Source organism: Vicia villosa, linkage group LG5 (genome assembly GCF_029867415.1).
Source record: "Vicia villosa cultivar HV-30 ecotype Madison, WI linkage group LG5, Vvil1.0, whole genome shotgun sequence".
NCBI lineage: Eukaryota > Viridiplantae > Streptophyta > Magnoliopsida > Fabales > Fabaceae > Vicia > Vicia villosa.
In genome coordinates this window covers 48,097,494-48,110,312 of record NC_081184.1, presented here as the reverse complement: position 1 = coordinate 48,110,312, position 12,819 = coordinate 48,097,494, and the positions used below count along the sequence as shown (strand labels likewise).

General features: G+C 36.3%; 2 protein-coding genes across 2 annotated transcripts; both read left to right on the top strand.

Annotated features, from left to right (window-relative positions):
* Positions 1-2,024: 2,024 nt before the first annotated feature.
* LOC131604617 (uncharacterized) lies at positions 2,025-3,509 on the top strand. The gene has a single exon (XM_058877046.1). The coding sequence runs from the start codon at positions 2,025-2,027 to the stop codon at positions 3,507-3,509; it is 1,485 nt and encodes a 494-aa protein (XP_058733029.1).
* Positions 3,510-3,695: 186 nt separating this feature from the next.
* LOC131604616 (uncharacterized) lies at positions 3,696-4,007 on the top strand. Its single transcript, XM_058877045.1, has one exon. It carries the CDS (start codon positions 3,696-3,698, stop codon positions 4,005-4,007), a length of 312 nt encoding a protein of 103 aa, XP_058733028.1.
* Positions 4,008-12,819: the final 8,812 nt, after the last annotated feature.

The window sequence follows — 12,819 nt, the reverse complement described above, 5'->3', positions numbered from 1 at the left end:
AACACTTCAAATGACATCAGCAAGACCTATGATCTTAGCAGAAGATTTAAAGCTGAAGAGAAGCCCAATCAAGGCAAAGGGGTTCGGTTTCATGGATGTGAAGGATATGGACACATTAGAGCTGAATGTCCTACCTATCTCAAGGAGCAAAAGAAAGGGTTGTCTATCACTTGGTCTGATGAAGATTCTAACAATGAGTCTGAAGAGGAAACTGCAAAACATGTCACAGTTCTAATAAGTGTCTATGCATCTGATGATGATTCCAGTGATGATGATCTAACCTTTGATAAGCTTGTTGCCTCATACAGGAAGTTGTGTATCAAGAATGCTGAAGTCTGCAAACAAGTGGAGAAGCAAAAGATAATCATAAACGAGCTGGAAACTGAGAAGAATGAACATCTTGCAACCATAGACTCTCTCAGTAGTGAAATGAGCTTGTTGAACTCCAAACTTGATCAAATGGCTAAATCTTTCAGGATGCTGAATAATGGAACTGACATTCTGGAAGAAATTCTGCAGTTTGGACAGGGAGTAGGAGATATGTCTGGGGTAGGATTTGTGGCTAAAGAGGAATTTACTTCCGGGGTTAGGAGATCAAAACCTGAAGCCTGCTTGACAAACCAGATGTCAACACCAATGTCACAACATCAAGTAAACAGAAGAAGGATCCAAACAAAGAAGAAATTCCAAAGATGGAGGTGTCACCACTGTGGAAGATTTGGTCACATAAAGCCATTCTATTTCAGACTAGTTGGATATCCCAACCAAACACATCAAGCCAAACCTAAACATGATACTCTTGACAGGAAGCAACAGTGGGTGGCTAAGAATATTGCTCTAGTAGCACACACTTCTCTAAGAATGCCTGCCAAGGAAGACTGGTACCTTGACAGTGGTTGCTCAAATCCTATGACTGGAAGAAAGAACTAATTAGTAGACATCAAACTTGATGGAACCAGTTATGTGACTCTTGGTGATGGAGATATAAGAAAATTCAAAGGTGTTGGCAAGTCAGGATGTCCCGGTGCTCCTAATATGAATAATGTCTTGCCGGTACAAGGACTGGCTGCAAATCTTATAAGTATCAGCCAACTGTGTGATGAAGGGTTCAAAGTCAGGTTCACTAAAGAAGAATGTATTGTCACAAATGGAGAAAATAAAGAAGTCATGAAGGGAGTTAGGTCTAAGAATAATTTTTACTTATGGGAGCCTAACACCTCAAACTACTCCTCTACCTACTCCATGATCAGAGAAGAAATCAAGGATGACTGTCAAGAAGCTGATGAATCTAATGAAGAATCATATGTTGGAGACCTCACCATCAGTGAACTGACTGTTGGCTTTACTGAGACATGTCTAATGAATGAGAAACTGTGTGCAAAGGTAAGGGAGTATATGAATACTAATAGATTCCTACTAGAAGAAAGAGTAAGTCTCATGGAAGATATTGCTGATTTGAAAAGAAAGTTAGAAGACACAAGATCTAACGAACAAGCAACCAGGAAGATTGATGTTCTGAAAGAAACTGAGCCAACTATCTTAGGAGCATGTAAGAATGTCACAACAGATGTCTTGACATCAAAATCTGTAATGAGTCAAGTGTGAGCAATGAATCACAAAGATGCTCTAGCTGCAATGTCAGAAAGAATGATGTAACATCAGTTGGCAACATTGTAAAACTTCAGATCATCAAAAATTATATGACTACTGATCTTTCTATTACTGATGGTACTTCCAAGACCATAGATGGAAATCACTCTGAAAAAGTGAAGGGTATGTTAGGTATTTGCCGCCAAACAGAATTATAGCAATTAATGCTATTAGGGGAATACACTTTGGGCTTTTTAAATATCCATTATTTGAAACTTCCCCTATTTAGTTTCTGTGTCAAGTTCCCTCATACTCCTGTCTTTCTACAAAAGACGACAACCTACTCTATTGGTTTCATCAATACCTTTCTGAGTTTAAACCGCTCTAACGCACCTCATAATCGTGTCACAAGAAGCTCTCTGAAGAATCTCAAGATGTCTCAACAACCGAATTCTTCCTCCCCAAAGAAAGTGTCTCCCATCTCCGACTCTGCAACACCTAATGAGTCAACTAACCCTAATCGGGCTCTCAATGTATCTCCTCTGAGGATGATTAACACTAAAGATTTAACGACTACAAAGCCAAGAACATCGCATGCAAGAAGACCTAAGGAGAGTGTTCGTACTAAAGGCTCTAATCCCTCATTATCCAACCCTCGTGAGGAACTTACTAAAGAAGGAACAAGATATGTTCATAACTCCATAGCCAAGATTGTCAAACGGATTTTGGATGAAAATCATCAGGTCCCTGGGATATTTGTCCCTTTACAAACCGTGATTCCTGATCCTCCCAAGAGCAAACGTAATGATAATGATGTTCACACTGCTGGTAGTGACATTCACATGACTGAAGAGGAGAACAATGAAGAGGTTCAAGAAGATGCCGATAACACCAATGTCACTGAGGATGTCAATGACATCGGAAATTTTGAAGCTGGTGATAGTCCAAGGGCAGATGCTGGAATAGGTACAAATGTTGTGGATTTAGATGAATACTCTGACAATGATTTGCTTGCTACTGTGAACCCTAGTGTAGCCGAAAGGCTCATGACCAGGAGAAAAGGCAAAGCTGTGATTCAGAATTCTCCTGTGAAGAAAGCTGCTGTTAAAATCCCTTCCAAAGATTCTGTCAAGAAGAAGAGTACCTCTGCAGGACATATAAAAAGTAAAGCTAAAAGTGTTGGTGTTGGTCCCTCAAAATCTTGGAGCAAGGTTGTTCCAAAGAAGAGGAAGGCAAGAGTTGTTGAAGAATCTGAGTCTGATGTTAAAGTGAATGTCCATGAAATTCCATTAAAGAAGAAGCCCACAACTAGCAAGCTTGCTGCTAGTGTACCTGAAGTTCCCATTGACAATGTATCCTTCCACTTTGCTGCAAGTGCAAACAGGTTGAAATTTGTGTATCAAAAGAGACTGGCCCTTGAGAGGGAATTGGCTCAAAATTCTCGTAATTGTAAGGACATAATGGACTTGATTGAGGCTGCTGGCCTAATAAAAACTATTGTCCATCTGGGTAAATGCTATGAAATGCTGGTGAAAGAGTTCATAGTGAACCTCTCTGAAGAGTGTGCTGACAAAAGATCTAAGGAATTCAGAAAAGTGTTTGTAAGAGGAAAATGTGTTAACTTCTCTTCCACTGTGATAAACAACATCTTGGGAAGGTCTGATGAAGCTCAATTTGAGCTCGAAGTCTCTGATAACAAGGTATGCCAAGTTATCACTGCAAATCAAGTCAAAAGCTGGCTTTTGAAAGGAAAACTGTCTACCGGTAAACTAAGCATGAAGTATGCAATGCTACATAAGATTGGGGCTGCTAATTGGGTGCCAATAAATCACAAGTCTATTGTCTCAACTGTCCTTGGAAGATTTATCTATGTTGTTGGTACAAAAGAAAAGTTTGACTATGGTACCTACATTTTTTAGCAGACCATGAAGCATGCTGGTAGCTACAGTGTAAAAGGACCTATAGCATTTCCTTCTCTCATATGTGACATTATCTTAAACCAGCACCCTGGCATCTTGGTTGAAACTGATTCTATTTGGAAAAGGGAAAGTGCTCTGTCTTTCCATTATAAATTTTTTTAGGGAACGGATGTCCTAGACATTTTCATGACATCGGGTGAGACATCTAAGAGTGGATCATCAGCAAGTAAGACCGAAGTTATAGCAATGTTGAAAGAGACTTGCAAAGAGCTGGAGGCAAGGAAGATATCTCTTGAGAAGATGATCAGCACTCTAGAGAAGGGTGGTAATTTGGATTTTGCAGGTGCTGCAGTGACAGAAGCACAAGATGAACAAGAAAAGGGAAAAGACTCTGAGGAAGAAGTTGAAGAAGGAAATACCAGTCTAGTTGATGGTTCAGATGAAGATGATGAAGAAAGTGATGCAGACAACTCTGGTGGGTCTGAATCTGAAGAATAAAGACAGCTGGTGGTGGTGATGTCTTTCTTGTTATTTTGTTTTTTTTGGATTTTATTATGGTCTGTACTTATTTGTATATTAAGTTTGCGTTGGCAACTTTTCTGGCCAAACTGGGGGAAGAGTAATGTCACCCCAAAACAACAACAAGTATGTGTGTGATCAATAATTCTAATATGCTTATTTTGTGTTGATCTGTTTGATTTAATTGTGTGTAGTATATCAGTTTATTTCTGTTATACTTGACAGCTGCTCATGTGATATGGTTGTAGTGGTAGTAAAACCATGTTATGTGTTGTGTGCTGTGATGTATGGGCAGTAGTAGTAGATGATGGGCATGTTGGTGTAGTATGTTGAACTGTATTAGCTCTAATTGTGTGTGGTTGTGTGTTTTCTGCTGCAAGTGTTTCTCTGATATGGTATGACAGGTTGTTTTAACCAAAAATTTGACAAAGGGGGAGATTGTAGGTGTTTTCATGTTGGTTGTATTTGTGGTAAAACATACCTAGGTGTTTAATGTCTTGACCAATGTCATGACATGCTTTGTATGGTGTTATGCATGTTGCATATGTTTAAGCTAATACAAATTTTGTTAGTGAATGTCATGACCAATGTCATGACATCCATGTTTGACAACAAGAGCTGTTAGGTTTTACTATTATGTTTCCTGATTTCTCTCAATCTACAATTTAGGAAACATTTTATTGTGTGCTAAATATTTCTCCTAGAAGATTTCGTTAATAGCATATTCTGTAACAGCCTGATGACGTGTGAATTAGGTTAACTTGGTTAACCCTAATTTGTTTCTTAAAAATCCCGAGGTCCAAGAGCTACATATAAGAAGACAGCAATCCTAATTTGGAACGCATAGAGATTTGTTAATTGTGAAGAACCGTAGTTTTGTGTCTGTGTGTTTAGTCTCTTGTACTCCAAGCAATTGTCTTTTGATGATTGTATTGGAATATGTTATTTTTGTACTTTGTCGCTCTAAGCTTTTAGGCACGAGTGTGTGTCTCTTGATTGAAGCTTTTAAGAAGATCAAAGTGTGTTTTTGAAGTGTGTCTTCTCTCTCATTTGATTTATGTCTGTTTGTAATCATGACTGTGATTGAGGGGGAGTGAGTGGAGATACTCAGGTCTTGGATTAGATTGGAATTGCATTGGGTAGGTCTTAAGTGAGGAGTTGTAAACGGGGGAGTTTAGCTCTGAATTAATACTGCTTATATTGGATTCCCTCCCTGGCTTGGTAGCCCCCAGAGTAGGTATTGTTGTATACCAAACTGGGTGAACAATTTGGTGTGTTCTTTACTGTTTTATGCTTTTCTGTTTTAAAGTATTATTCTGTGTTATTGTGGATGTCATAACATCCAGTACAACATCGCGTGTGAGTTACTAGTATTTTCAATATCTGTGGTACTCAACAAGAACCTTTTTGAAAATTTGTGTTTATTAAAAAAGATATTGTGTGTAAAAGAAAGGGTCTGTTTGATTTTAAAATAAGCTCGGCAAGACATTACATTTTATGCCTACATACCTCCTCGGTGCAATGGAGAAGTCAAAGCTAACGTAGTTCCACTTAAAGGGAAAATGTTTTAAAATTGCATGGACACTTTATCGTCATAGAAGAGAATACTCAGCCAATTATCTTGAACATGATAACAAATGGACCCTTTGCATCACAAATGAAGGAAAGACTCCAACTTGGATAAAATTAACAAGTATGCCACTAACTCTTTGAAGTGGAAAAGGTTCCATCATATCAATCAATATCAAGACTTTGGGGATTTACATCTCACCACAACAATTAATCATGTCTAAACTTTGAAAGAAAGCCACTAAGGAAAAAAATATTTTTAAAAGAGTTTCAAACATAAGAAGATTTTGGAAAAAGGGAGAATATTTTGAAAACCTAAGAAGGGGGAAGGAGATGAAGAAACTATCTTATAACATAAAATAAAGCTAAGTAAAAGAACGATCTAACCAAATAAGAAGCCAACACTTGACATTAAGAGTCAATGTAAATTTCCCATCCTTTGGACTACCATAACTAAACCAACATAATACCAACTTGGGATCCAAATGAACTTGATATCTTCTTATACAACTTTGCACAAAGCCTTGGAGAAAACATCATGAGAACTTGAAAACTGAGCAGGGTAACAACTGTGTTCAGATGAATTCCTTATCACAATGCCTTGGAATTAACCATCAAGGACTTTAAAAGAATCACCTGCATACACAAAAATAAAATAACCCAGTGCCTTGGAGTAAACTCCAAGGACTTTTAGACAAACATAATTTGATTAAAATAACAAGGACTCAGATGAGTCTCCAAAGTGCCAAGATCAAGATCCTAATTCTAAGTCCATCCTCCAAGCTTAGGGTAAGGTAACCAAAGTCTAGATCCACATTAAGATTTTTAGGATTCAAATTGACTATTAGTATTTTAAACATAAAAGTAAAGTATGGTCCAAGTGGACAAAGGAAAAATTGCATAAAAATAAACATGATGATGAATGATAAATGAAAAAGCATAAAGCATAAAAATAAATGCAATATAATAAAGAGCATAAAAGTAAAGATAGCTGTTAATTATCAATTGTTAGTAATTGGTGATCAATGGTGAGTGAATGATGAACTTGGGTTCAAAGTCAATGAAAACTCATCAGAAGATTAATAGAATCAAAGCAACTACACAATAAGTTTTCAAAAGTCTTGAACCAATTGTCATACAATCTCTGCCATTTTGATCTTTTTCTGATTAAGGGACAAAATGTAACGCTTTGTTAAGCAATCGCCAAGTAACTTATATAGAAGTCACCCGACAACAAGACCGATCAATAACAATTTATGTGTTTAAGAACAAGTTAGAGAAATGATATAGAAGATCATCCACCTAAAACTTGCAACACATGTAAAATAAAAAGAATGGGATTTAGATGAAGAGGGAGGGGGAAGAAAACTCAACCTATCATTAATATCATTCATCTAATATTATGGATTTGACTTTTTCAAACCTATAAACATCCTAGATCCAATGATATTTATGAAGTTAAGTCAAGCTATCATAAAGTATTCACAAAGTCAAAATTAATAACAAAGAAATAAAAACTTTAGCTAAAACAAATAAAAAGAATTCTCTTAACCATCATGGGACTTCACTTTGATGGTTCATTAGAGGAATGATAAGACCATAACCTCCACACAATGAACTCTTCAAAGCTTGCACCCATAAGTTAAGAGAGAGGAGATGAAGAGAGATATTGAAAATATTATCACAAAATGTCACCAAAAGGATCATCAAGTATTAAATCAAAAAAATTTTAAAACAATTTTTAATATTTTTTTAATAATAAAAAAACTAATACTAATATACTTTTTGTACTTTTTATATATTTGAAATAAAAATAAAGAAATCAATATTAAAGGAAGTGATAACAAAAAAAAAAAAGTAAAAGGAGGGTGTAGTAGGAGTATGGTCGCTGGGTTCATTCTGCTAAGGCCCAAAATACATTCTACTTGAAATCCAACAAGGAGGGAGGTGCTAGATTGAAATGGGGTGATGGTAAGGAAACTGGATCGGTCCGTGTAACTTGAGCCCAAAGGGTAATTAACTGAAACCCTAAGGCATGACCTCATTCGCCTCTTTCCATTTGCTTTGACTGTATCCTTCAAAATTTTCACTTGCTTCCACGACCCATGTTTCTTTCCTTTTCCACGATTTCTTCATTCATCTTTGCTCTATTCTTCCTCACGCTCAAATATTCCTCTGTTTCTCAGATTTTTGAATCCATGCTATCCTTCTTGATCTAACCAAAACAAAATTCCTACACCAAAATTCCAGCACAACAACATATAACAACAATATCTCACCAACGATTCAAGAGCAAAAACAAATAATCAGTGCCAAGTCAAGATGAAAGAAAGAGAGATGTGCGTTGTGGATTGATTTGGGGTTTTGCAAGTGCGTTGCAGAATTGTTGCGAACCGTGAAGATTAAAGACGCGGATCTGCGGATTTTCGATGGTGATGATGATGCAGTTTAGTGCGAGCGGATCGAAGGATGGTGACGATGTCGCTGGGTTGTTGTTGCTGAAGCGTTTTGTTATGGGTATGTCAGTTTTGAAGGTGTGAAGCAAATTTGATATGGAAATTGTTGGTGAATCAGTGTCGAGGTAATGAATATTTCTGTGTTGATGTGAGTTAATGATGATGAAGGTTTTGATTCTGTTAAAGGTTTCTATTTAGTATGCTGGTTAATGGATGGTGGAAGCTTGTTAACCTTGCTGAAGGTTCGATACATTTGGAGGTTGAGGAAATTTTGGAGGAGAGAATTTTCTGGTTTTCAATTTTTGCAGCTTAACATTACAATTTTTCTCCTCTCCTTTTCAATGCAGATTGATGTCTTATTTATAGGTGAATTCGGAAATGAAATACGTGTGAAATTTTGAGAGAATATGGCTTTTGCTTTTTGTTTTATCTGAGTTTCTAAATGAACTTTTATTGTGGTGATTAATTAATTTGTAAAAATTGGTGAAATAGCTATTGATGTAAAAACGTGAAGTGCCCCCTTGCGTGTGTGGACCCCAATCAGTTTTTTTTTATGACTTGTGAACTCAAATATGGCTTGGATAAATTGGATCAAACAAAAATGCACATGGGCCTTCAAATGAATTAAATCAGATGGGCCTCTTGAATAATCATTTGTTATTTGCACCTTGGCTAAAAACAACACAAACCAAAATGACAAAAACATTGATTCTTGTTTTTTAATTCAAATGAATTCTCTTGAATAATGAACAAAACACACGTTTGAGGTCCTTGATACCATAGACAAAACTTTGAACCATGCTTCTAGATCATTTGGAAATGTTGAATTCATAACACACTTGAATGAATATTTCACCATAACAATGAATCTCATCTTCAATTCAATCTTCTAATTCAAGTCGACATTTAATTGAAGAGATTATAATGCTTTGATCACAATGAATCCACAAGTTCATCTTTTGTGCCGTGATTGATCAATGAACCTCAATCTTTAATTGAATCACAAAATTCAAGAATCAACCAAATCCTATATGATGAGATCTCAATCCATAGCTAAATCAACAAGGAACATCATGGCTTGGTGAAAGCTTAAAGCAATCCCTAATGATTTGACAAATATCAACACAAGAGGAGAACCTTGATTTAATCCTCTACGCCCTTTGAAAGGAAATTAACTTGATGACCTTTGCCAGGAAAAATGTTGATATTTCAAAACCAAAACTCATAACTTAAAGATGATGAATAAGCCAGTTGAAACAACTTGAGTGAAGTAGAGACTTCAATTCATAGAGAAAACCATGATGCCAATAATCTTTTGGTCCCATGCCTTAGGAGTTCCTGCAATTGAATGATTGAGGATGCAAATGCAAATGATGGAAAGTGATGATAAAGTGGGATCTTAGGGTCAAAATTGTTGTATGACAAGATCGAAGTCCAATTTTGCACCAGAAATTCCAGAATATTGCGAAAGCGTTGAGAATTAATGGCCGAAATGGAATTTCCAGCACTGTGCGACAAGATTAAAAAATACAGAACTTCCTCAGTTTTTATTAGATCAAGCCCATTCCGAATAGTTCAGATTTTAATCGGAAGATCGAGTCTCGTCGTATTCTTTGAGAGGTGTGCATGAAAATTCTGCATGTCGCAAATATCCGCCTCATACGACCGATGATTCTCTCCATTAAAACGCACATAACTGTTTCACCGTTTATCGGATTGAGTCCTTTCTGGCGACAACGATTCAAAAATTTCGTCATCTTTGATTTTTCTGTTGGGCTCGAATCCAAATTTTGCACCGAAACATGTTTCCTCGTAATCGGGTCTCAAAAATGCGTTTTGGCGCACTTTTTGAAATTCAAATTTGGGAGCACTATATATTTATTTTCCCTCACTTTTCTCTCATAAGTCAAATTTACCCACAAACACTTAAAAACTTCTCTCTCTCATTTCTCTTGAATCGAACCCTCTTCTCTCAATTTTTACAACAACTTCATACACTTTCTCAGTACGCGAAGAACATCAAATCGAAAAAAAAATCAAAAACTCTTCAATTTGCTCCCTCTCATTTACGATCCACCACTTCACCGCCGACCTACCTTCTCTGACCACCGCGATATCCCCTCCGCTTGGCCGAAGTTCCGCCACCCTCCTCCAAGCCGCGACCGCGGTCCTCCCTTTTTTCGACCAGTCTTTTCCGGCAATCTCCCTTCATCGTGAGTGTCGCAACCACGCGGCTCCTTCGCTGTTCCCCAATTTTCGGTGCCGCTCTCCATTCTGATTCTGATCTCCTCTTCACCTTCTCCAATTTTCGGTAATGTGAGAGTTGATATTGATATTGTTTGAATTGTGGTTGGTGATGTTAATTGTTGTTGACAATGATAATTGTTGTTAATTCTTGAATTGTTTATGATGAGAATTTGTTGTGCCAAATTGAGATACAAGATTATGCTTAATTGTGGATAATGAAATTGTTGTCATTAATCAAAATTGTTGTTGATGCTTGAAGAATTGTTGTTGTTGTTTCTTGATAATTGAGAATCGATAATTGTTTGAGAAGCACAAATTCATGTGGAAGTATTAATGGAACCTTGATTGGGTGTTAATCACTTGACTCTTGATTGTTGAGTTTGAATTGATAGTTACGATTCACGAGTTGATATAATTTAGATTCAAATCCGTTGATGAACACTTGTTTCCGATACTAAAACTATGATTCGAATCAAATTAAATCAATTCTTGAATTATGTGTTTATGTGCTTGAAACACATGCTTTCAATGTGAATTTTTGGTTTGTGACATGCTTGCGATTTTGTGGAGATATAACTTGAGCCGACATATGCTTTGGTGCATTAATTTGCAGATTTAATTTCGGTTGATTTAAATTCATGTTGATGTTGCTGCACAGAAATATAAATGTTTGGTAATTTGCTTTCTAGTATTTGGTTAATGCTTGCTTGTGTCCATTTGCGCATTTAATGATGAACCGTGTTGTTAAATTCCGATTTCTATGCGATTTTTCGAGTGTTTCAATGTTGTGATGCAATGTTGTCCCGTTTGTGTCATAACATGTATTTTGCGATCCAGAATTTGTATAATGCATGTTTTCTTTTAATTTCTCAATTATGGATCGTTGTTGTTGTGTTTACTCATTTTCGGTGTGACTTTTCATGTGTATCTTTGCACAGTGTCATTGCTGCCCCGTTCTCTAAATGTGCGCTAAATTGTGATTTAATTGTGTGGCACAATTGCCTTATCATTGTTTTGCAACTTGAATAACTTATGTGCGGTTTGTGGTCGTTTTCGCGACATTTCTTTATGTGACGTCATACCCCAAAATTTGCCCGCATCTTTTTTCAAGAAAACTCCAATCTGGAAATTAAGAGTCTCATATAATCATGGATTTTTATTTCAACAAATATCCTGACATATGAAATACTTAGTTTTTAGAATTTTTCTTATACAGTAATTTGGCTTGCAGTTGAATTTATTCTTACGCAAACGCCAAATACTATTTATTACTTCACACATGCTATTTATTTATTTACAGATAAATAGTACTGACACAATTGGTACAGAGTTAAATCTTTTTGCAGGCGCAGAATCAGGAAACTCAGACTGTACTGGTAACAGTATATATTAGTTATTTATTATGTCTGTGTTTTTAACAAGTCATGTAAATAAACTTTCATTTTTCACATAAAACAAAAACAAAAACAACAAAAAAGAAAATTAACTTTGACTGTTGATTTTTCACTCTAACTGCTTCGTCAATATCTGAACAGTCAGTTGACAGCCAAACTGCTGGCAGTACAATTCTCAGTGTTTTGTACCATCAATCAAATCAATCTTTTGCAATTCAAAATTCCAAGATTTTTGTTCTAGAAGTCTTCTGAATATCACGCGATTAGCAGAGACTCAACACTGCATAAAAATCAGGTACGCTTAACTGTCTCCTACACAAACAGTCCCTGACTAGGGTTTTCTTGTTTTTACAGGAGAAACAAGTTTTTGAGACCTCAAATGGATTTCATGCACATCCATATATCTCAAAGTACCATCATACAAATTTTCAAACTTCAATTCACTCAGACGCACCGTCAGCAGCTCAAACAGTCAACAGACGACCCGTTTGACCAAAAAGTCAACAGACAGTCAAAAATGAAATTTTTTGTCAAAGTCCATATTTTGTCAAAGGATTCATCATTTGATCATTGGATGATCATAATTCATCAAGTAAAGATAAAAAATCAACAAAACCCCAAGATTCAAAATTAGGGTTTTTGCCTGAAAAGTCAACTCAACTTTGACTGGTCATAACTCTCTCATCCTTCATCCAAAAAATTCAAACCAAAGCTCATTTTGAAGGAAATTCAATTATCTTTCAAATGCAATTGATCCCATGGTCATTGCATTCACCATTTTAAAAATATGACCAAAGACATTACAGGTCATTTTCAAAGTCAACAAAAAGACACTTTTTTCAAAAGGACACACAAGGAGCATCAAAAATCATTTTGACATGAGACCAAAGACATTGGTTAGAGGACTCTTTGAGGTTTCCAAAAAGTGCAAGATCTCCTTCATATGACAAAAATTGAGGGATTTACACCTTGTTGAAGTTGGCTAAATTTTGGGAAAATGCATGAAATCAACATTGCTCAAAAATGTTTTTTTCCAAATGGGGCCAAGTTTTCATGATTCAAACATCATTTCCATAATATTATGGGCCTCCCACGACCAAGACAAGGACCATACCATTTTTATCC